The sequence below is a fragment of the Dromiciops gliroides genome, chromosome 2 (genome assembly GCF_019393635.1).
Source record: "Dromiciops gliroides isolate mDroGli1 chromosome 2, mDroGli1.pri, whole genome shotgun sequence".
Lineage (NCBI taxonomy): Eukaryota > Metazoa > Chordata > Mammalia > Microbiotheria > Microbiotheriidae > Dromiciops > Dromiciops gliroides.
In genome coordinates this window covers 584,413,080-584,439,504 of record NC_057862.1, presented here as the reverse complement: position 1 = coordinate 584,439,504, position 26,425 = coordinate 584,413,080, and the positions used below count along the sequence as shown (strand labels likewise).

General features: G+C 37.4%; 1 protein-coding gene and 1 pseudogene across 13 annotated transcripts in view; both read left to right on the top strand.

Moving 5' to 3' along the window:
• The window catches only part of EHBP1 (EH domain binding protein 1), a 384,386-nt gene that overhangs the window by 125,115 nt on the left and 232,846 nt on the right, over window positions 1–26,425 (top strand). For all 13 annotated transcript variants that reach the window (XM_043982716.1, XM_043982715.1, XM_043982718.1 and 10 more), the window contains exon 6: window positions 23,740–23,921. In XM_043982716.1, coding sequence (XP_043838651.1) covers window positions 23,740–23,921 — 182 coding nt within the window. The remainder of the gene's footprint in view (window positions 1–23,739; window positions 23,922–26,425) is intronic.
• On the top strand, window positions 17,494–18,118 carry LOC122742580 (annotated as a pseudogene).

Here is a 26,425-nt window from a genome sequence, read left to right as displayed (position 1 = left end):
TTCAGCCCGATCAACAGGTGATCACAATTGCCCTCTTTTGCTGAAAAATAGTCTCACTCTGTTCTTATGTGCAGTAGGCTGCTCTGGGTGTTTTGTGGTTTTTTTAATGGCATCATTTGGGAGTGAGCAGACAGGTTTATCTGGAGCTTATGGGAATCACAGCCTCTTCTCCACTATCTTGGCTCCACTGCCCAAAGTGATTTTCTTAAAGAGCAGATCTGGCCATGCCAACTCCCCTGCTTAATAAACTCCAATGGCTCCCTACCACCTGTAGGATCTAATATAAAATCTTCTTTTTGGCATTCAAAGTTCTTCATGACTTGACACGCTACCATCACCACCTTTCCAATTTTCTTATGCCTATGCCCTCTCACTTACTCTTGACATTAGCCTCCTTCTTGTTCCTTGAACATTACTCTGTCTCTTGGCTCTGGGCATTTTCAATGGCTGTTCCTCATGCTTAAGGTGCTCTCCCTTCTCACCTCTACCTCCTTCCTGGCTTCCTTGGCTTCCTTCAAATTCCAGCTAAATTCCCACCTTCTATGAGAAATGTTTCCCAATACCCCTTAGTGTATTCCTCCTGTTGGCATTTTCCCAATTTATGTTGTCTCTAGCTGTTCTGTAAATAGTTTTTTGCATATAGTCTTCCCCTTAATGGGGAAGCACTTTGAATGATCTTTTTACTATTCTTTGTATCCCCAGAACTTAAAATGCTGCCTAGCATGAAGGAGAAATAAATGTTTCTTGACTTCTTTTTTTTTTTTTTTAAGTGAGGCAATTGGGTTTAAGTGACTTGCCCAGGGTCACACAGCTAGTAAGTGTTAAGTGTCTGAGGCTGGATTTGAACTCAGCTACTCCTGACTCCAGGGCCGGTACTCTATCTACTGTACCACCTAGCTGTCCCGGCTATCTACTTCTTAACAGAGAACTCAAGATGTCAAACAAGGTTCACAGTAAAGATGCAGAATAAGACATAGTTTTTGGACACAGCTAATGTGGGATTTTAATTTTGATTGACTGTGCATATGTGTTACAAAGTCTTTTTTCTTTTCCAGTGGCAGGGTGTAGGATGTGGGAGGTGGGGTGAAGGGGAATGTTAGACTAGCAGTACAATGGCCAAAACCAAAAAATAGAACAAAAGTAAATAGCAACATTGCATCATATTTTTTATTTTTGAAAAATGCAGAGAAACAAACAAATGAAAGGACAGAGAATGTTTGTATAGATCACATATATACATTGACTAGCAATGGTATATCACTGGGTCAAAGAGAATATTCTACTTAATAATTTTTTGTGTATAATTTCAAATTGCTTTCCAAAATGTACTCATTCACAGTTCCATCAACAGTGCATCAGTGTGGAAGATGGAGCTTTATAATTGTTGCTTCCCTTTCTAGATATTTACCAATCATCTCTATAATCTTTTTAAGAATTTCCTCAAGTATCTATGTTAAACTTATAAGTCAATAGTTTGCAGAATCTATTCTCTTCCATTTTTGGAAAATCAAGATACTTGTTCTTTACTGATTTTGGTACTTTTCACATTATCCATGATATTTTTAATATTACTGACATTGACTCAGCAGCCACATCTGCCAGTTCTTTTTGGACCTTAGGATATAGTTCATCTGGGTCAGGTAAGATGAACTTATCAAGGGCAACCAAGAATTCTCTTTACAGTCTCAAATTAGATGTGGGGAAAACCAAGAATTGAGGAGTCAAGAATGACGCCCAGTTTAGGAACCTGGGAAATTAGAATAAAGGTATTGATTGCCCCTTGACAGGCATAAGGAAATTAGGAGGAGGAATGAGATGCAGCCCAAAGCTAATGAGTTTTGTTTTGGAAATGTTGAGTTTGAGATGCCTTTGAAACAGCCAAGTAGAGATGTTTAGGCAACTAGAGATGCAGGACTGGTACTCAGGAGAGATATATGGGAGATAGATGATGATTGAATGTAGAGAAAGAAGCTAGGAAACTGGGTGACACAGTGTATGGAGTGCTAGGTCTGGAGTCAGGAAGACTCATCTTCCTGAGTTCTAATCTAGCTTCAGACACTTACTAGCTGTGTGATCCTGGGTAAGTCACTTAACCCTGTTTGTATCAGTTTCCTCACCTGTCAAATAAGTTAGAAAAGGAAATTGTAAACCACTCCAGTATATTTGCCAAAAAACATCTCAAATGGGGTCACAAAGAATTGTACACAACTGAAACAACTGAAGGACAAGAGAAAGAAGTCTTAATGCAGAGCCTTGGCTGTATCTACACATAGCACAGAGTATTTTAGCAGAGAGTAAGTGCCAAACCCCTAGAGAAATAGTGTTTATTCACTTGGCCCTGTTTGAAGAATTTTTGAAAGCTATAGTCTTCGACCATTTGGTAGCTACTTAGAGACATCTTTAAAGAACTAGGGGTAGGGAGGTGGTACAGTGGATAGAGTGCTGGGTTGGTAGGCAGGAAGACTCATCTTTGTGAGTTCAAATTTGGCTTTAGACACTTTACTACTTGTGTTACCCTAGGTAAGTCACTTAACTCTGTTTGTCTCAGTTTCCTCATTTATCAAATGAGCTGGAGAAGGAATTGGCAAGGGATTCCAGTATCTTTGCCAAAACCTCCACCAAAAACCAAACCCCCCCCCAACCCCCAAAAAACCCAACCCAAATGGGATCATGAAGAGTCGGGCATGACTTGAAAGAGCTGAAAAACTAAAAGAACTATATCATAGTTGTATAAGTTATCAAAAATCTTACTTGGGGAATATGTGGTCTAGGAGAACTGGAAGTAAAAGCATGAAAAGTTCAGATCTGTAACCATTTGGAAATTACTGGGAATAGAGATGTTAGCAGGCTTATAAGGGTTAGATAGATTACTTCAAACAGGGACCAATGTTGGCTTTTGTGAATATGAGGAAACCATTGTGTTATGCTTGAATACTAAGAATATCTGGGAGCAGGGGCAGCTAGGTGGCACAGTGGATAGAGCACCGGCCGTGGAGTCAGGAGTACCTGAGTTCAAATCCGGCCTCAGACACTTAACACTTACTAGCTGTGTGACCCTGGGCAAGTCACTTAACCCCAATTGCCTCACTAAAAAAAAAAAAAAAAAAAAAGAAAGAAAGAATATCTGGGAGCAGCAGAGCCATGACCATCAGCAGTATGACTTTTTATTGCATCCCCAAATTGCAATTCTTGACTTTGAAGTGGGATGTCATTGATTAGTTTTAAAATTTTGAGTATGGATTTCAACTTCAAGTTTGGATAGACAACAATCTACTGATATAGTTTGAAAAGTACCAAGCTGGATACCACCTTCCATAGATGATGAATAACAATATTAGCCAGTTAAGGATTTACTGTGCATTATCAGACTCAGAATGCTAACATGGATATAGATGATCTATGGGATAGACCTCAAGTCTGAAGTCATGGTGATATCCATAGAAGGGGTAAAGGTGATCTGTGATGTGCAGGGCAGAATTCCATTCCACTACTCTACAGAAGTATAGATGAGAGTATGGGTCCTCCATTGGAGAGTATGCCAACAGTGGAAGTAGATTTGTAGGATTGTATTAATCTTTTTTTTTTTCTCTTTCTGTTCTTAAATGACTGGCAATAGAAGCATCTGTATGATGAAGGCCAATAAAATGTGATGTAGGTCACAGTATGAGGATGTTATTCTCAGGGACTCAAGCTTTCATTCCCAGGAGGCACTCAGTTTTTGAAAGTGGCTGAAGGTGGAGCTATGCAATTGACTACTGTACTAGATCATAACTTAGCCAATTTTTAAGGCAAGGCAAGAATAGTTATTGACTCCCATCCTCTCAGTAGAGTGGTAAGAGAAGCTTAAATACATGATCAAATGCAGATGTTCTTGATTGGTTTTGCTTAATTGTTTTTCTTTGTTACTAGGGAAAGTTAGATGAGAGGAATCATGTAGGAAAGTAACTGACATAACAAAAGACATCAGCATTTTATAAAAATAAAGTAGATTACTTGGAAATGTTTTTGACATTAGGGTGACTGTCCTCACTGAAGTCTTTTCCTGGTGAAAACTTTTTCTGCCTTAGAAATTAATTGTTGAGGGGCAGCTAGATGGCGTAGTGGTTAAAGCACCGGCCCTGAATTCAGGAGTACCTGAGTTCAAATCCGGCCTCAGACACTTGACACTTACTAGCTATGTGACCCTGGGCAAGTCACTTAACCCCCATTGCCTGCAAAAACAAAAACAAAAACAAACAGAAATTAATTGTTGGGGGCAGCTAGGTGGCACAGTGGATAGAGCACTGGCTTTGGACTAAGGAGGACCTGAGTTCAAATTTGGCCTCAGACACTTAACACTTGCTAGCTGTGTGACCCTGGGCAAGTCACTTAACCCCAATTGCCTCACTAAAAAAAATTAAAAAAAAAAGAAATTAATTGTTCTAGTTTGTGGAAAGGGGGTTTTTACTTACTAAAAGCAATGCATAGAGTTTCAGGAAGAAAGGAAGGACATCAGGATTTTATGACACAGACCTAGAGTTATTTGAGTTAAACTTGACCCCCTCCAGATGTATTGATCTGGGACCCAGCTGTGAGACTTTGGACAAGGAAGATATAAAAACAGTATTAGGATTTTAGTTGTGAGCTTCTGAGATCCCAAGAAACTTATATTCCTTGCTGACTTCTTTTAATCTCCGTACCTATGTTTCTACCTTTCTGGGCTGCTTTTTGCCACCTTGAGGGTTGATTTTACCCAAGAGTTGTTGAATATATTTTAATTAAGGAAATTGTTTATCTGAATTCTTGAGCTCTAATTTTACCATAGAGGAAAGAGGGACCAGAACCACAGTGAGTGGATGTGATGGTGGCTGAAAACCCAGCAAAGGAGACTAAGAGCAGTCAGACAGATAGGAGGAGAGCCAAGAGAGAATAGAGCATAAAAACCAAGAAAGGAGAGAATATTCAGGAAGAGAGAGTGATCAACAAAAGCCACAGGGAGCTTAGAAAGGATGAGGATTGAGAAAGGACCACTAGATTTGGGGCAAATTGGGAGAAAGCAGTTTCAGTTGAATGATGAGTTCAGAAGCCAGATTGCAGAGAGTGAATGGAAAGAAAGTGGAAGCATCAGAGATGGCTTTTTAAAGGAATTTAGCTGAGCAAAGGAGGAAGGGTTCAGTGCTTCTTGCTGCTATTTCTACCATTGCTGCAAGCACTGGCAAGAACTATATGCATAGCCCTGTTCTCTTCTTTTCACTTTGTGTTTTTTCCCCATTAGCCTTTCAACTCTTTCCCAAGCCCTTAAAACTTCCTGCATAAGAATCATTCATCACCTCATATCTAGTGGCATTTCCATCCTGTGGAATCCCAAATGAGCTTCCAGGGGATACACAGTTCCCAAAGAAGAAATGCACACTTTAAATCCTCAACATCCATTATATATTCAGTATATAATAAAAGTTTCGTATATGTATTACATCCTCCCTACTAGATTGTAAGCTAGAAGGCAGGTATCATATCTTATTTGTCATTTTCTTTTCTCTTAAAAAATAAATAGAATATTTTAAAACATAATTTTTACTTATAAACATTTTACCTTCTCATATTTCCTAACTTGCTATTCCTGAAAAGTAAGTGTGATACTCTTTCCTCCCTGTTGCCACTTCAAGACTTTCTCTCTACTACAATCTCCTCCTTTGAAGTTCACTCTATACCTATTCACCACCTAATCTTAAAGCTTAATATCTATCAGCACCTGGGACATTTTCCTTCCTTCATCAGTGAGTTCATTGCCTGTCTCAGTCTCCAGCTTGATTCCAATCCCTCAATCTATTCAGCTCCCATGACCTACTTCTCCATTATACCATAGCTACTCACAGGGATGATCATAGCGTTGATCTCACCAACCACAAGTCTTCAACTTCTGTGTTCAGGTGAATTCTAAAATTCCTTCATGTGATCAGAATCACTGATCATCATTTCTCTCCCTATGCCTTACTTCTCCTAAACCTATCTTTACTGTGCCCTCCATTCTTTTTTTTTAAATTTTATTTGTGATATATTTTATACATATATCAAACATATGTATACACAGACACAAATATAATGTAAATTTTCTACACTATTACATTTAGATATAACTAGATAGATTCTAATATGTTAACTTAGTATTTTAATTCCTTAAATAACTGTTTTATAAATAACAAATATATATCAATTTATATAAATAATTTATATAACAAATCTGTTTAAATATAATTACTATATAAATAATACCTAAATAACTAATAAATGCACAACATATATATGTGTGTACATAAATACATATATACCTCCTGCACCCTTCCCTGCACACCCCTCCCTCACCTTTCCAGATTAAACATTTTTATTCATATTTTTCTATTCCAATATCTATCCCTCCCTTCCCCCTACAATAATCCAATATGGGTTATACTTATATGATCATGGAAAACATCACCATATTTGTCACTTAATGAAAGAATGTGAAAAATAGCATGCCCCAATCTGTTCCATCAATATCATATCTTTCCCTGGAGGTGGATAGTATGTTTCATCAATATTCCTTTGGGATTCACTTGGATCATTGCATTGCTGATAATAGTCAAGTCATTTATAGTTCTTCATCAAACATTATTGCTGTCTCTGTGTAGAGTATTCTCTCAGTTCTTCTCACTTCCCAATATATCATTTCATATGTGTCCTCCATTCTTTACACTCATTAGTACTTTCCAAGGCCATCTCCCCTCTTCTAATTACACTCTTCTCTTAGTGAATCAGTTCAACTCTACACTATCAAGGTGTTTGCTGTTGAGGGCACCACCATCTTTTTGGTCACCCAGGTTTGAAACATCTCAGTGTTATTCTTGACTTAGTTCTCATTTATCCCATATATCCAGTCATTGCCAAATTTTGTTCTTTACATTTCACTTACATCTCTACCATATGTCCCTTTCTCTTAACTTATACAGCCACTACCTTAGTTTAGGCCCTCAGCACTTCTTGCCTACACTATGATAATAGTTTCAGTTATTCTCCCTGCCTTGGATCTTTCCTTAGTCCAATCTATTTTCCCTTATAACCAACCCAGTAGTTTCCTATGTGCTTCTCCATTTCCAAAGAAACTTCACTACCCCCCTTTTACCTCTAGGATCAAAGTTAAGCTCCTTTGTGGCTTCTTCCTATTTTTACAGTCTTCTTACATAGTACACCTGTCTATGTAATCTGTGGTCCACCCATACTGGCCTGCTTCTTTTTCTATGTGCAGGACACTTCATCTTCTATCACTTTACTTTTCACGGGCTGTCTCTCATGCTTAGAAGAAATTTCATTTTACGTATAATTCTATATATACATGTTGTCTTTCTCTTTAGGCTATAGCCCCCATGAGGGCATGGACTTTTTTACTTTTTTCTTTATATCTTCAACGCTTAGGACAATTCCTGGTTTATTAATAAATGCTTGTTGATTGATCAATTGATGAACTACTTAGTGTCTTAGTAGGTATAGTAAACTTGAGTTTCAGTATAGATTTCAGTGTTTCATTTCTCCACGGGTGTCTAGCTTCATTATTTTCAAAGTGTAAGATTTGTTAGGAAAATAAAAGACCTGTCTTTAATAATTAGAAAAAAATATTTTCTTTAGAGCTCCAGACAAGACCTTAATTCATAAATGTTGTTTCCTTTTCATAGACATTAGTCTAAATTCAACTAGTATCTCTAATAATATAGTTTGACTACATAAAGTTTCTCTGAAGCATTTTTGGTGAGATATGAAAGTTTTTCCTCTTATATCCCTGTGAGATTGAAGACTACTGAATGACTGGACTCTTGAATAACAAACCTGACATTGCTTCCCTAATTGGATTATAGTTTGAATGTTTAACTCATATTTTCAATCTTTTTGTTCCTATATATCTAGATTACTGTATGTAAATTATAATACTATTTTGTTAAGCATTTCATTCTAAAAGCCACATAATTCTTTATAAACATGTTGGACACTTTGAGTACTTATCTGGCCATTTCTAAATGGAGTTTTTTGTTGTTTTTTTAAGTTTGCATTTATCCTTCTACCCTTCCATTAGACTATCTATGTTGGTTATATTTTAGTTTCTAATTAAGTCTTTGTGGTTGAGAGAGCTCCCTGTAGCATGTCTATTTTAGCATTTAATTGCTCCATAGGCTCCAAATTAAATTCTGTAGTGTTGCATTTTGCTCTGCTGATGAAGCAAAGATCGTTTTTACCATGACCTAAGTAATGTGGTGCTTGTGACAGCTCACAAGACCAGCATGCAGATTATTTAAAAATAAAACTTTTTATTTCTTAGCATGTGGTTGATACAACTAAAAAGACAGTGATCCAAAGGATTTTTCTGCATATATTGGTATTATGATATTTTTAAATAGTTTGAATTATTTGTCCTCATTAACTGTTATACTTCATTGCTATAGTACAACAAATTACTTTGTTTATATTCAGTTGATAAATGAGATAGATGAGACTGGGAGATTTAGGTTGTATTTGGGTGAAGGCCAGTAGGTAGATTTTGGCTCAATATAGGAATAAGTAACAGTTAGAGCTACCCAACAATAGAATGGCCTGTGTTGCAAAACAGTGAGTTCTCTGTTACTAGATGCATTGAGGCAGTGAGAGAGTAACTGTGAGAATTTAGTAGAAAGCAATCTTGAACTGTTTGGAAGTTAGACTATATAACGTCTGAGGTGTTTTTAACCTTCAAGGTATTATTATGTGATTTTTTTTTTAATGCTATTTGAAATCGTGGCAGGGAAATTTGCACAAATTTACTTGATAACATACATTTTAAAAACACTGAGTAATTCACATAATGATGAAACCAAGAATAAAACTCAAGTTCCCATGCATGGAAAGGTGCAATTTCCCAATGTGTATTGCTATTAGCATTGCTTGCTTTGTCCATAGGCCTATTAGAGAATTCTGTACAGGGTGTCTGAAGGTAGTCGCAGATACTGTTCATTAAAAGTAGATAGAGAGGAGCCTTCTCTTCATCATAAATATCAAAAGATGAAATAACCAAATATGTCATGAATGGTGTTTTTGTTATTTTGCAGTTCATACTAAATTAGATTCTGCAAATTCCTTTATTTTACTTTTTAAAGAGAATATGTGAACTATCCTTCCCTTCCCTTCCCTCCCCTCCTTTCCCCTCCTTCTCTCCCTTCACCTTTTCTTCCTTCCTTTGTCTTACCTCTTCTGGCATGATTTGGAATTAGAATGTCAATATGGGGGGGGGGTCATCTAGGTGGTACAGTGGATAAAGCACTAGCCCTGGATTCAGAAGTACCTGAGTTCAAATCCAGCCTCAGACACTTGACACTTAACTACCTGTGTGACCCTAGGAAAGTCACTTAACCCTCATTTCCCTGGGTGGAGGGGGGGGGGCATGTCTATATGGATAACATGGTTATGCTTTAGTTCCTTAAGGAATGAATTAGCATGTTGGTTGTTAGATTTCATATTAAGAATATCAATAGTTTACCAGCTGTGTGGCCCTGGACAAGTCACTTAACCCTCATTGCTCTGCCCCTCCCCCCCAAAAAAGAATTTCAATGGTTAAATTAATGGATATAGAAGATTTTAAAATTATTAACGTCAGTACTCACTAGCCCTTTTTTTTTCTTCTGCCATTCACATACCACTGAAAACTTAAGTATGCTGCATGTGACTGAAGGCCTCTTTATATTTGCAAGTTCTGTTATTTGCTATAAGCAAAAAATATCCATCCTCTGGTGAGCAGTCCTTGGATGATCATCTAACTCTAGGCTCATATTTGAATTGTTTCCAGCTTGAGTCTATTTGATTTAATAAGCATTTATTAAGGGCCTACTACATGCCAACATTCATTCAAAGACAAAAACCAACCTGTCTTTGCCCTCAAGAACCATATCTTCTATTGGCATAGGCTGTGAGCACACAGTCTCATTTTTGCTATGTTATAGTATCTTTTTTTTTTTTTTTGCAGTGCAATGGGGGTTAAGTGACTTGCCCAGGGTCACACAGCTAGTAAGTGTCAAGTGTCTGAGGCCGGATTTGAACTCAGGTACTCCTGAATCCAGGGCCAGTGCTTTATCCACTGCACCACCTAGCCGCCCCCTTATGTTATAGTATCTTAATAGGAATTGATTGTATGGTTATCATGAACATCTATAAAGAGAGATATGGAAGACATAATAAGTACTGAAAATCATAAAAAAGAAGTTAATTATATTTTACCAAATGCAAAACAACTAGTCTTAGATATATCAATTATTTCAGCATCATAAGTGACTTCTATACAGTCAGACCATTAGATTACAAAAAAGGATAAAGAAGAAAATAAGCTCAAACTTCCCTATTTCTATCAAAAGGATCACTATGCTTCCAGTCTCTCAGGTGTTTTGTGGGTTTTTTTTGGAGGGGGGGGTGGGCAGGGCAGTGAGGATTAAGTGACTTGCCAAGGGTCACACGGTAGTAAGTGTCAAGTGCCTAAGACTGGATTTGAACTCGGGTCCTTGTGAATCCAAGGCTGGTGCTTTATCCACTGCACCACCTAGCTGCTCCCCAGTCTCTCAGGTTTTTAACCTTTGAATTCTCTGTTTCTCATTGCACATATCTAGTTATTTAACAAATATTGCCATTTCTGCCTCTACAACACCTCTTGCATCCTACTTAACACTTCTCTCTACTCACATGGCTACCACCTTAGTTTAAACCCTCAACACCTCTCATTCAGATAACTAGTGATGCAGAAAGAAAGAAAGAAAGACAGACAGACAGACAGAAAGAAAGAAAAAAAGAAAGAAAGAAAAAGAATCCTTCATGATACAATTCAAGCACCACCTTCTACAGCAATACTTTCCTTATTTTAATCACCTGCCCTCTCAAACTACCTTGTGTTGAACTATTTTGCATTTATTTGTCTTTATTCTATTCAGATTTATTCTGATTTCTCATAAAGTCATTAGCTTCTATTTGCTCAATCCTAATTTTTAAGCAGTGAATTTCTTCAGAGAGCTTTTGCACCTCCTTTTCCATTTGGCCAGTTTGGCTTTTCAAGCGGTTGACTTCTTTTTTCATGACCCTCCTGCATCACTCTCATTTCTCTTTCCATTTTTTCCTCTACCTCTCTTACTTGATCTTCAGAGTCCTCTTTGAGCACCTCTATGGCCTGAGACCAATTCATATTTTTCTTGGAAGCTTTGGATGTAGGATCCCTGAGGTTGCTATTGTTTTCTGAGGGTGCACCTAGATCTTCCTTGTCACTAAAGAAACTTTCTGTGGTCCTCACCTTTCTCTGTCTGCTCATCTTGCCTGTCTTTTACTGGACTTTTAGCTCCTTAAAGTGGGGCACTGTTTCCAGGTTTCACTGTCCCAAGCTTCAGGGGGTCCCAGGTGGTATGATTTAAGGAGGGGCAGGCTCTTCACTTGCCTGGCCTGTTCCCTGTTTTGTAGATAACCCTAGGCCAACTTGCTAATTAACCAGGCAGCAAAACTTTGCATGCTGTGGTTGTCAGCTCTAATCAGCCTGTGCCCTTCCCCAACCTGGGCCACTGCTACTCAAGCCTACTTCCTGGTTCCCAGCAGGGGTGAAAAACCCAAGTTCAGCCTCAGCACCAGCATAGACCCCTGTAATCTTCCCCATGCCAACTTCTCAGCTCTCTCATCAGACAGTGAGCTTAGTTCCACACAACACTGTGACTGCAGCTGATTCAGAGGCTCTGGGGGTCTCTTTCTCTGGCTCGGCCTGCCTAGGATTGCATCTGTGTCAGCATGACTGTGGGGTTGGGATCCACTCCTGTCTTGGCACAGCAGCCCCCTCCTGCCGACCTTCTAAGCTGTCTTTGGCTGGAAAATTATCTCAGCACGTTCTTTTATGGGTTTTGCTGCTCCAAGAATTGTCCTATAGCATTATTTGGAGGTTTTTTGGAGTGATCATGTTGCGAGTTCTGAGAGCTTACTCCAGATTTATTCTGTATAAACTTACATATCCTTGTTGTCTTCCCTATTATAATCTCCTTGTGACTAAGGATTATTTCTTTCTTTGTGGTATATTTTTTGTACATTATTTCAATGCCTTAAACAAATTAAGTACTTAATAAATATCTGTTAATTGATTTATTGGGGAATTAATTCTTAAACAACTGGGGTGAGTCAGTAAGATTACTAAAATTAACAGTTTAGTCATGCCTCAGTATCAGTGAACCTTGGATGTGATCATAATTACTATATCACCAGAATGTTCAGTTATGTATTTGCAAAATACAAGTTGAAAAAGCATGTAATTATAGTTTTTAGGTAACTGATTTTTAGGTACAAGAAAGTAAACTGAAAGATTCTGGAATACCCTATCTACATCATTTCTGGGGGGACACAGGACATTTCAATCCAATTCTTCTTCCTTCAAAATGTTTTACATAAGAAGAAAAGATGAATATAGCATGTGATTTATTTTATGAGTAAAATTATGTTAAGTTAAAAAATGCAAGCATGATTTTTATTAGCCAAAGTTAATAGTCATTCTGGGGTTAGCAGAAATTAAACAGCAGGAAATGAACTTATTGTAAGAAATCAACATAATTTGAATAGTTCAAATGAAAAATTTGTTGACACTATTGTAATGTGAGATTATTAGTACCCATCATTTGACTGCACTAGTTGTATGTTATTTGCCAAGCATATTAGTTTTAGGGGGCAAAAAAAGGGAGAATGGTCAGGTAGGCCCTTTAGTAATGAAGGCAAAAGTTTAAAAAGTAATTTAAATGATCAGGAAAAAAGTTAGAAACCTTATATTTTATTTTTTCAATAGCAAAGTCAGACTAGTTTCCTTCCTATGCTTGTGATTACATTTACCCACCCATTGCTTCTGGTAATTGACCACTTAAAAAGGAAATAGAAATAAAGAACTGATTTTGCTTCTGTTTCTCTGCCAAGGAGAATGAATGTTCTTTAGATTAGAAAGAACAGAACAAAAATAACTAACAAGAAATTGAATCTGGGCATATATGAGGACTTAAAAGGAGTATACCTAGCCGTCCATCTTGAGTTCAGGCCACCATACCTAGTTGACTTAGAGCACAGAAGGAATTGGTGGGATATGATTGCTTAGTAGTAGTTTTCAGTGATTTGTGGTCAATTGTGGGGCAAACTATACTACAAAGTAGTAATTATCAAGATGATTTGGAACTAGTTAAAAAATACATCAGTCTTTATATTTTGAGGTTTTGCATCACTGCTCTGATTCTTTCTCTTGTAACAGGATTAATGCAGAAATAGGATTAATGTTATTATGTGTATATATATGTGTGTGTGTGTATATATATATCTATATGTATATGTATAGAGATATATAGATATAACCTATATCAGATTACCTGCTGTCTAGGGGAGGGGGGAGGGAGGGGTGGGAGGGAGAAAAATCTGAAATTGTAAAGCATGTATAAACAAAAGTTGAGAACTATCTTTACATGTAATGGAAAAAATAAAATACCTCATACATAAAAAAAAAATACATCAGTAAGTGGAAGAGATTAGGTATTCAACACGTGGACTGAACACAGTAGCCTCATTTTTGACAAACTCAAAGACCCTAACTACTGAGGCAAGAACTCACTATTTGACAAAAATTGCTAGAAAAATTGGGGAAAAAGTCTGGTAGAAAATTAGATTTAGACCAACAACTCACATTATATACCAAGATAAGCTCCAAGTGAATATATGACTTCTATGTGAAGAGTGACATAAACACATTAAAGTAGCAAGGAAGAAATTGCCTTTTAGATCTGTAGATAGGGGAGGAGTTCATGACCACAAAAAGAAAGGATCACAGAAGATAAAATGGACAGTTTTGATTACGTAAAATCAGAAAGGTTTTGCATAAGCAGAACCAGTTCAGCTAAAATTAGAAGGGAAGAAGGTAACTGGGGGAAAAATCTTTGCAGCAAATTTCTCTGTTAAAGGCTTCATTTCCTAAATATATGAAGAAGTTATTAAAATTTATAAGGATAAAAGTCATTTTCCAGTTGATAAATGGTGAAAGGATATGCATGCACAGCTTTCAAAATAAGAAATTCAGGCTATTGATAACCATATTAAAATGCTCCAAATCATTAATAATTAGAGAAATTTAAAATAAAGCAATTGTAAGCTTTTACTCCACAGCCATCAGATTGGCAAAGTGGACAAAAAAGGAAAATGTCAAATACTGTAGGGGATACAGGAAAACAGGTATATTAATGTACTGTTGGTGGAGCTGTGTATTAGCACAGCCATTCTGGAAAGTAGTTTGGAACTGTATCCAAAAAATTATTAAACTCTGCATATTCTTTAAGCCAGCAATAATTGTACTAGACCCGTGCTCTAAAGAGATAGAGAAAGGGGGTGGGGAAGGACCCATATGTACAAAAATATTTATAGCAGCTCTTTTTGTAGTGTCAAAGAACTGAAACCAAGGATATGCCTTTCAGTTGGGGAATAGCTGAACAAATTGTGGTATATGAATGTAACAGAATACTGTTGTCCATAAGAAATAAAGGGGATGATACAGAATGAAGTGAGCAGAAACAGGCGAAAAATTTATGCAGTAACAACATTGTAATGATAAACAACATTGAGAGACTTAAGAATTGTCTCTTAACCATGATTCTAGAGACCTGATTCTGAACCATGCTACCCACCTCCTAAGTGGTGATAGCTTCACAGTGTAGAGCGAGACACTTTTTTGGATATAGCCAATAGGACTTTTTTTTCTTTTGCTTGATTTTGCATTTGTTACAAGAATTTTGTTTTTTTATTTTTCCTTTTTCATTGTTGTTGAGGGGAATTGAGAAGAAGAGGAAATAAATTTTTATTAACTGAAAAAATAAAATTTAACAAAACAACTCAATATTGGGTGGAATGAGAAAGGCCAAAGGACCCAGAGGAAGGCAAATATTGCCCTGATTTTCAAGAAAGCAGTAACTGAAAGCTATTGGTTACTATATTGATTTCAATTTCTGAAAAAATGATAATTATTGAGTATCTTGAAAAGGAAATTGATTGTAAAAAGTCATTCTGGCTCCTTTTGAGAGAAAGTAATTCCAGACTATCTATGTTGCCTTTTTTTTTTTTTTTTTTTTTTTTTAGGAATGAATGATTTATTGAATGAGTCAATGGAAATTTATTGAATGAATCAAGCAGCTAGGTGGTACAGTGAATAGAGAGCTGGGCCTGGAGTCAGGAAGATCTGAGTTCAAATCCAACCTCAGACTTTACTGGCTATGTGACCCCGGGCAAAATGAGATGGAGAAGGATATGGCCAACCACTGCAGTATCTTTGGCAAGAAAACCCTAGATGGGTCATGAAGAGTCACGCAACTAAAACAAGTGCACAACAAATGCCAGGCACTGTGTTTAACTCTTGGGAATTCAGATAAAAAAGTGAAAGTCCATGGCCTCAAATGGCTTATGTTCTAGTGGAGGAGACAACACATATAGATAAATAGTTCCCATAGAAGGTAGTGTGGGTTTGGGGAACCATAGTTGAGCTATGAAGCAGCTGATTAACATACCCTTATGCCTTTTCTAGATCACATCTGGAGGTACAAAGCGATTTTTTCTTTCCAATGTAACAGATACAGAGTCATGTAACTATAGAACAGTGATTGGGGGGCGGCTAGGTGGTGCAGTGGATAAAGCACCAGCCCTGGATTCAGGAGTACCTGAGTTCAAATCCAGCCTCAGACACTTGACACTTACTAGCTGTGTGACCCTGGGCAAGTCACTTAACCCCCATTGCCCTGCAAAAAACAAAAAACAAAAAAAAGAACAGTGATCTGAGGATTGTACTGGGCTATTCTAGCTCAATATAAGTAAAGAGTGTTGTGCCATGAGTAGGAAGTGGAAGGTGAGGTGGGGAGGGGTTGGGATCGGTACATGCATATTGCAAAGGCAGATAGCAAAATGGCCTAGGTGGTTGGCAGCTGGAATATGAAATGCATTCTGTTTTGGGGTGAGCTAAATGTGGTAAGCTTAGATGAGTTCACCCAACAAAGCAGCTTAGGCTAACAGCAGGAGTTCCAAAGCTGAATATGTGTATATGTGGGAGAAGTGAGGCAGATGGTAAAATGGACAAGTGGGATGGCTGAATGGAATTATGGCAAGGTTATTTGGGAGATCAAGGGAATGTCATAGATATAATTTACCTATATTTTAGGAGAGCATTTGATAAATTCTTTTATGTTGTTCTTATGAAATGATTTAATTATAAGGAGAGAGTACATTCAAGTAAGGAGAAGGAAACTACATGGTTGCACACAGCTGGGGAGAAGAAATATTGAGTTGGTTCCCAAATGGCTGATAGTTCAGTTTGCCTCGAATTTGGAGTGCATTGAGGAAAGTAATATTAAATATAGTTCAAAAGTCAGTTCGGATAGGCCTGAAATGTCAGTCTAAGGAGTTTCTAGGCAGTGGGGGGTTTGAGGGCAAAGGAATTGCATGGTCAGACCTGTGCTTTGTTTAAGGAAGATTATTTTGGTGCTAGTATGGAGATTAGAATGGAAAAGGAAGACAATAGATGTTGAGAAGGAAGTTGGTGATGCATGACTATAGGAAAAAGATAAATAGATTTGGGAGTCCTTTGCATTGCATCAAGATGATACTTTTGAACAATTGGGGCAGATGACATCACCAGAAGAGAAAAGAACTGGGGAGCTGGTTTTGGCTCTGTGTTATCATTTCTATCAGTGATATAGTTTGTGGGCTTATGAAATTTGCAAATAAGATGAAACAGAAAGAGATGGCTAACACACTGGATACTTGCATTAAGATCCAAAATGATCATGAGTCAAATCATTGGGCTAAATCTAATAAAATTAAATTTTATAGGGATCAGTATAAAGTTTGACACTTCTTTTTTTTTTTAAATCCGCTTTACAGTCATCAAAACTATTTGGTACTGGCTAAGAAATAGAGTGGTGGATCAATGGAATAGGTTAGGCACAGGAGACATAGTAGTAAATGACTATAGTATTTTGATAAACCCAAAGACTTTAGCTTCTGGAATAAGAACCCACTATTTGACAAAAACTGCTGGGAAAACTGGAAGAAAGTATGGCAGAAACTAGGCATAGACCAACATCTTATACTGTATACCAAAATAAGGTCAAAATGGGTACATGATTTAGACATAAAGGGTGATACCATAGGTAAATTAGGAGAGGAAAGAATAGTTTACCTCTCAGATCTATGGAAAAAGAATTTATGACCAAACAAGAGATAGAGAACATTATGAAATGCAAAATGGATCATTTTGATTATATTAAATTAAAAAGGTTTTGTATAAACAGAAGCAATGAAGCCAAAATTAGAAGGAAAGCAGAAAGCTGGGAAGCAATTTTTACTGTCAGTGTTTCTGATAAAGGCCTCATTTCTAAAATATGTAGGTAACTAAATCAAATTTATAAGAATACAAGTCATTTCCCAATTGAGAAATGGTCAAAGGACATGAACAGCCATTACATACAACAGCAGAAGCAGCAGAAACAGCAGCAGTACTATGACCCAGCTGCACAAGTCAAGATGTGTGACTTCACAGAGGATCAGACAGCAGAGTTCAAGGAGGCCTTCCAGCTGTTTGACCAAAGATCTTATACAGCCAATGTGGGGACGTGATGCAGGCCCTGGGACAGAACCCCACCAATGCTGAGGTGCTCAAGGTCTTAGGGAATCCCAAGAGTGATGAGATGAATATGAAGGTGCTGGACTTTGAATGCTTTCTGCCAATGCTGCCAGCGGTAGCAAAGAATAAAGAGCAAGGCACATATGAAGACCATGTAGAAGGGCTTTGGGTGTTTGATAAGGAAGGGAATGGAACAGTCATGGGGGCTGAAATATGGCACATCCTCATCACTCTGGGCGAGAAGATGACAGAGGAAGTGGAAGTGTTGGTGGCAAGGCATGAGGACAGCAATGGTTGTATCAAATTTGAAGAGCTAGTCTGGATGGTGCTGAATGGATGAGGAACAAAAGTCCTCTTTCCACAAAGAATCCCCTAACTTTCTCAGTGTGAAAATGATCCTCTCACCCCTGAAGCATCTAACTACATTGTCAGGGTTGCCAACATCCTTCCTTCCAGCCCCTACCACATGTCCTCTTTGGCCTCCCTGCTCTCTGCTTTCGCCAAATAAACTTGCTAACTGCTCCAAAAAAACCCCAAAACAAACAAACAAACAAAAAACCCCAAAACAAACAAACAAACAAAAAACCCATCATCAGGCAGTTTTCAGTTGAAGAAATCAAAGCTATCTATTGCCATATGAAAAAATGCTCTAAATGACTATTGATTAGAGAAATGCAAATTAAAACAACTCTGAAGTATATCACACCTATCAGATTGGCAAAATATGTCAAAAAAGAAAATAATAAATGTTGGAGAAACTGTGGAAAAGTTGGAACACTAATACATTGTTGGTGGAGTTGTGAACTAATCCAACCATTCTGGAGAGCAATTTGGAACTATGCCCAAAGGGCTATGGGGCTGTACATACCCTTTGACCTAGTAATACCACTATTAGGTCTGTATCCCAAAGAGATCATAGAAAAGGGAAAAGGACCTACATGTACAAAAATATTTATAGCAGCTCTCTTTGTGGTAGCAAAGAATTGGAAATTGAGGGAATGCCCATCAATTCAGAAATGGCTGAACAAGTTGTGGTATATGAATGTAATGGAATTATATTGTGCTGTAAGAAATGATGAACAGGTAGATTTCAGAAAAACCTGGCTTCAGAGATTTGAATGGCTCTCATATGGAAGAGGGATTAGACTTGTTCTGCTTGTTCACAGAATTTAGAACTAAGAAACGTTGACTTAGGTTCAAATGTAAGGAAAGACGGACTTCTAGCAATTAGTGCAATCTTAAAGTGCAGTGGGATGCACCTATTTTTTTCCCTGATCCACCAGTATTTCTGACCATAATACTCCTTTCCTTGACTCACTGTTGCCAATAACATTAGGCAACTGGAGTCACAAACATCAACTTCAAAGCATAACAGCCTACCCCTTCATCCTTGCAATAAAGCTGAATGAGGCCCATTGAAAGAACCAAAAGAGAAGACCCTTCATTATAAGAGATCCCATCCTTTTCATCAGTTGTGCTGGTGGATATTCTGCATCTCTTGCAATGGCTCACTCAAGGCCTGAGTGAGTGTTCAAACAAACAATCCTTTTAATTAAAATATATTCAAGTACCCTTGGGTACAAGCAGTTCCCTAAGCATTAAAAGCAATCAACAAGGAGGTCCTCTCGGGTCTCAGAAACCCCCAACAGTTTTAAAATCTGCTTTTATACTCTTCTTGCCCAAAGGGTCCACAGCTGGGTCCCAGATCAATCCACCTGGAAGCCAATTTAACCCATACTGCCCCAGGTCTCACCACAGCCTCTTTGCTCAGTAGTCTTGGTCCTATGAGAGTGTGTGTCTGGGTGTGGGGTTGTTAACTCATACCTCTAATCTTGTTTCCACATAGAATGATAATTCCAATGTTCTCATTTTAGAGTGAGGAAACTGAGACCCAGAGAGGTTAAATGACTTGCCCAGTAAATTCCAAAGTAGGATTTAAAATTCAAGTCATGTAACCCGTGTTTTTCTTAGGCCAGACATCGCCAGTTGATGCACATAGTCATAGAAGCTAAGAGCTATAAGGGACCTGAGAAACCTCTAATGTGGGGGAAGAGGAAGGGAGAGGGAACAAGCATTTATTAAGTGCCTGCTATGTATCAGATACATGCTAAGTACTTTACAAAAATGAGCTCATTTCAACTTTACAACAACGCTAGGAAGAAGGTGCTAGTTTTACAGTGGAAGAAACTGAGGCTGGCAGAGGTTAAGTGACTTGCTCAGGGTCACACAGTTACTAAAGTATCTGAGATCAATCTGAACTCAGGTCTTCCTGACAACTTGGAATCCAGCTTTCCCCCAAGGTAACCCATTCTACTTTCAGATAGTTCTAATTGTGGGGAAAATAGGTTTTTTTACACAAGTCTAAATCTACTCCTCTACATTTTCTTTTTATTGTTCCTAGTTTTGTTCTATGGGGCCAAGCATAACAAGGCTAATTCCTCTTCCACATGACATCCCTTCAGACACTTGAAGATGTCTATCCTGTTCTCTTCTAGGATTTTTTTTTTCTTCTGGCTTAGCATCATTAGTTCCTTCAATTAATTTTCATATGACATGTTCTCCAGTCTTCTTACTGTCGTGATTTCTCTCTTGTGGACATGTTTCAACTTGTTTATGTCTTTCCTAAAACATGGTCCATAGAACTGAATATAGCCCTCTGGGTGTGGCACAACCACAGAGCATTTCCCACCGAGGTATTACTTCACTTACTCACAACTTCTTTTATTGAAGCCTAGAATAGCAGTGACTTGTTTTTCTTCAATTTCACACTTTACTCATATTGAGCTGGAATAGAATAGTCCAATAAACCCCCCAGATCACTCCTCTATAGTTACATGATTTGGTACTTGTTACAGTGAAAAGAACAGATAGCTTTGTACCTCCAGATGTGATGAAGTGAAGAGTGCATTGATTGGATTTGGAGTTGGAGAACTTTCATTTGAATCTTGTTTCTGCTACTTGCTATCTGGATGATCTTGGGCAAATCACTTAACTTTTGGGTGCCTCAGTTTGGACTTGATCTCTGCAGTCACTTCTCATTCCAGATAGATGATCCTTTAATCTTTTTTACAGGAATTATTTTCTATGACTTTATCTAAGTCATTGGCAAAATATTTAACAAAACAGGAGCAAAGACAAATCCTTGAAGCACTTCACTGAAGACCTCCACTCGAGGTGACAACGTCCCTTTTAAATACTATTTTTTAAAGACTACTCATCTTTCAGCCAGTTCCCTATCCACCTAATGCAAATCTTACCCACAAGTGTAACACAAGAGATTTAGTCAAATGCTTTGCTGAAAGATAAATATGTTATTTTTACATTTCCTTCATATAGCCCTCTTGATTCTAGTGCCTTGCCTCTGTTGATTACCTTTAGTTTTTATCTCCATCCATCCATCCATCCATCCATCCATCCATCCATCCATCCATCCATCCATCTACACATCCATCTCTCTATATCTTGTTTATACATAGTTTGCATGTTTTCTCTCCCATTAGACTGTAAAGTCCTTGAGAGCCAGGACTATCTTTTGCCTTTGTTTGTATCTCCAGCTTTTATCACAGTGTCTTGCATATAGTAGATGCTTAATATATGCTAATTGATTAGCTGACTAACTGATATATCAGTCCGGCATGAACTCTGATTGTATATAGTAACTAAGGATTCCTTTTCTAAGTGCCAGTAGTAGAAGTTAAGCTTATTGCTCTGTAGTTTACAAACTACATCCTCTTCTACTTTGTAAAAATTGGAGCAATATTTTCCTTTCAAATGTTACCAATAACACCTCAGGAATTACAAATTTACCCTTTCAAAACCAGAGTTATAAATGACATTGTTTTGATCACGTCTTAGTCATTCATTTCAATAAACTGTCATTTGGTACGCCTAGCTTCATGGAATAACATGTTTAGAAGCAAGGTAAAGCAGCTGGAGGAAATAAAAGCTGCTAGAGGAGTCCTGGTGATTAAAAAAGAAGCTGAAAGTCCAGATTCCAGACCTCACAGGGATACTGTATTCACCTATCTAGACCTGGTTCAAGGACTGCTTTCAGTATTGTCTGGTAGTCACTTACTAATCTGCTGAGCGAATTAAATGTGTAGAGCTATAATTCCTCATTTTATCTTTTTGGAGACATTGATCAAAATTTACAAAATCTTACTCTTTCTATTCAACTTGTAGTGTATCAAAGAAACTTTTCATACCTAGCTCATTTTTAAGCTAAAAAACAAATATTAATCAGCAGTTCAATCTTGTCCAACTCTACATGACCCCATTGGACTCTGTTCATGGGCTTTTCTTGGTATAGATATTGGAGTGGTTTTCTATTTCTTTCTGCAGTGTATCCCCACTTTACAGATGAGGAACTGAGGCAAATAGGGGTTAAGTGACTTGCCCAGGGCCACACAGCTAGTAAATGTCTAAGGCTATATTTGAACTGAGATATTCCTAACTCCAGGTCCAATGCTTTATCTACTGTACCACCCTACATTCCCAGTACTAATTAGTAAGAACTTATATTTAGAAAAACCATCACAGAACAACTCTCTAAAATTTTTTCATATTTCAAGTTTCCTCTTAATTTATTGGCATGAATTTTTGTTTGCAAAGTGAAAAAATTATTGGCAAGGGATAAAACTATTTTGAGATTTAAACCCAGTCTATTTTATACAAAACAGAAACAGAAAAAAAGTGGAAATTTGCTTGAAATGCTTTCAGAATTGATGCTTAGAAGCTTGTATTACTTGTAGTTGTAGTTAACTATTCTAAAGGTACAATAACAGATTATTGTTCATATCGTTGTATTAAATTGAAACTCACTGATCATAGTTTTTCATTTTATACATTGTCAGAACCTTGGACCCTAATCTCTTTCTTTGATTGACAGTAGCGGCTAGGGAAAGAACACTTGTATTGTTTGTGATAGTGGCATCTGTTCAACTTCATTCATTTGAGGGTATTTGCATATTCTTAAGTATTTCTTCTGAGAGGGCCTAAATCCTTCTCAAGTGTTTGATGCATTTTTGAAATTCATTCATAAGGTATCTACATGCACTAATAGTTCTGTATAATATTGCTATGCATAATCTGACAGATAAGGCTAGTTTTTTAAACAAGGTATTCTTTGGGGATGACACATTACATTCTGACTTATTCTGCTGGGCAGAAATGTCAAGTACTTTGGAAAAGGATGTTCGAATATTTTGATTAAATTAGTATTCCTCTTTTGAGACAAGTTTGTCAACCACAATAAATGTACAAGTTTTATTAGAAATAATTTTAAAGTATAGTGTCAGATTGTTTTGTATCTTGAATTACAAATTTAAGTAGTTCTTTACATTTTTGTTAAAGTCTGAGATATAGTAATATAATTGTGTATAAATTGTTTTGTTTAAAAAATTTGCTATGACACCATAATAAAATAAATATTGATACTGATTTTTTCCCTCCTATTTTCATTATTTGCACTGGAAACTTTTTTGTTTTTTTGTTTTGTTTTTGTGGGGCAGTGGGGGCCAAGTGACTTGCCCAGGGTCACACAGCTAGTGTCAAGTGTCTGAGGCCGGATTTGAACTCAGGTCCTCCTGAATCCAGGGACGGTGCTTTATCTACTGCGCCACCTAGCTGCCCCCACACTGGAAACTTTTGAAAGCTAAATCAAAATGCTGTCATTTTTATTTCAAAGCTTACCTTTTGATAACTTTTCAGAAACAAACAACAGGATTATATCAAGTCCAAATCATTACCTATCCTCTTAGGCTTTTATTTCCCAACCTCCCTCTTGATCCTCCATACTTTTCCCTTTGTGTTCCTTGCTGTCTGCAATTCTATATCTGTTTCATTTGGAAGTCAGAATTGTGGCAATGTCTAGACCTCAGTCAGAAATGGAGCTCTAGACACAGCAATAGCTTAGCCAACACCTTGTTTAAGTTACTGTTACATAGGACTTTGCTGAAAGAACAGCATTTCCAACTTCTGCTTGGCTTAAGTAAGATACAGTTTGTCCAAAAATTGTTCTTTTGGGTTGCTAATTAAATAAGATCAAAGTGCATTACTTGTTTATCTTTCAGGAATCTCCATCTGGACGTAGAAAAGCTCTTGCTACTAGCAGCATCAATATGAAACAGTATGCAAGTCCTATGCCTACACAGACAGATGTCAAGTTAAAATTCAAGCCATTGTCCAAAAAAGTTGTATCTGCTACTCTCCAGTTCTCGTTGTCTTGCATTTTTCTTCGTGAAGGAAAAGCCACGTAAGTTATTTTTCCATTATATATCTTGCTTTAAATTTTCTTTCAGAGGAAGGACTGGGTAGAGAGCTGTTCTGCTAGACTGTCAGTAGCAGAGAACATCCTTAACCATAGCAATCATTCTCATCATGCTTTGAGAATCTGAGTGAAATTAAATTTTTGTTATAACCATAGTCACTTATGGTTTCAGAAAATGAACTATAATGCAAACGTGAACATAAGTGGAATTAAATTTTAAAATTTCACATTGTAAGGTGCCGTTTGTGTTCTGCTTCCTTCAGAATCAAGTAGTCAGTCATTTTGTGATTCTGAAATATAGATGGTTTAAGTTTGGTTAGATGTTTGAATCATCTGGTAGCCCACCTTATACAAGAGGCTATTCCCAGCCTTCTCAGCTGCTAGTCTCATCCCCATTCAGATTATCTTCCATCTATTTTGTATACACTTAGTTATTTACATATTGTCTTTTTCATCAGAATATATGTTCCTGGAAGACAGGAACTGTTTTTTCCCTTTATATCCCTACCACTTAGCAAAGTATCTGGCACAGAATAAGTATTTAATAAATTTTTGTTGATTGACTGTTATGAAAAGACCTTATTTCAAAAAAAAACATGAATAAAAAGGATGGATGCATGAGATGAACTTTTTATGATTTTTTACTCTTTGGCTGAATTTTTCTAGAATTTTATAGTCAATAAGCATTTATTAAGTGCTTACTATGTACCAGACACCGTGGTAATACCAGGGAATACATTAATAGGAGATAGAAGGGGAAAGCTAGGTGGCACAATAGAAAATATCAGCCCTGGATTCAGGAGGACCTGAGTTCAAATCCAGCCTCAGTCACTTGACACTTACTAGCTGTGTGACCATGAGCAAGTCACTTAACCCTCATTGCCCTGCAAAAAGGGAGAAAGAGAGAGAGAAGCCACAGAAATGGATTGATGGATGCATAGTAAACAAATAAAGTGTTCTGTATCATTGCTATCCTCAAGCAGTCATTAAGCAGTTAATTGTATGTGGTCTTGTAAACACTGTATAGCTTTACAGAACTGGTCCTATGCCTCTAGGAGACTGAAATTTAAGACAGGCAAAGTAATATACATATACATACATACACACACACATATAGGATAAGAGTAAGTATCTTTTAGGATATCACTCTAAAGTTAATTATATAACTGGGGTGAGAGAATAAGGAGAGTAAGAGTGAACTTTTTAACTACTTGAAAAAGCAAGAAGTAAAATACTGTCTTTCAAAGCTGGTTCATATTGCATAATGTACCGGGTACAGTGGAAATGAGAATAGTTACTGTGTTCAAATCATGTTGATACTACTGCCTAGACCTGAATGAAGATAGTTGACAGTAGTGGTTCCCTCTTCAGGAAAGTTGAGAGCTAGTTTAATGAGATGAAGTGATAGCCTAGAGAGGTACAGTTAAGGAATCCTTAGTGCTCTATCTTAGAATACAAAGCCAGAGACCCAAACTCATTTCTCATCTGGCTCCACTACTTTGGAACTTCTTTGGCTGATTTCTCCACTCTACCCCAAGGAGCTCATTATTGGTCTGACCTCATCATCCTGTAAGATCTCATCATCTTTGATACCTCTACTTCATTACTATCCTCTACCTCACTGATTAGAGGGTAGGACCATGAAATCCAGGGCAGACATCTCCTCATTTGTCACTTGGCAGCACTACTTTGGGCCTTTTTTTACCAGGCACCCGAATCAGGTGCCTTTTCCTCAGCCCTTTGCTTTTCAGCTTCCTTTTATGTTCTGATTTCCCCTATTAGATTGTAACCTCCTTGAGGGGAGGGACTGCCTTTCTCTTTTAGTATTTGTATCCCCAGTGCTTAGCACAATAGCACAGTGTTTGTATTATGTTGTTCTTGTTGTTGTTATTCAGTAGTTTCAGGCATATCCAACTCTTTGTAACCCAGTTTCCAAGATAATGGAATGGTTTGCCATTTCCTTCTCCAGATCATTTTATAGATAAACAAACTGAGGCAAACAGGATTAATTGACTTGCCCTGGGTCACATGACCAATAAATCTGTGAGGCTAGATTTGAACTTGGAAAGATATCTTCCTGACTTCAGGCCTAGCACTCTATCTACTGGGTCACCTAGCTGCCTGTCATATAGTAGCTTTTTAATAAATATTTATTGACTCAGAGGTTTTATGAGTAAGAACATTATTGAGTAAGAACCTTTCAGAGTCAGAACCTGAAATTGCAAGTAAAAAAACAAAACAAAACAAGTAAAAGCAAATTCAGGAAGAAGTAATAAGACAACATTAATAGAAAACCCTTTGATTAAAATGTCTTTGTTTCTACAGAAAGTGCAAACTAATCAAAGCATGTTCAGGAGCCTGGATGAGAGAAAATTTGGTCAAATCAGATGGCCTATCCTAATGAACCTGGAATTACCCACTTTCAATTTAAAAAATAAACACATTGGGGCAGCTAGGTGGCTCAGTGGATAGAGCACCGGCCCTGGAGT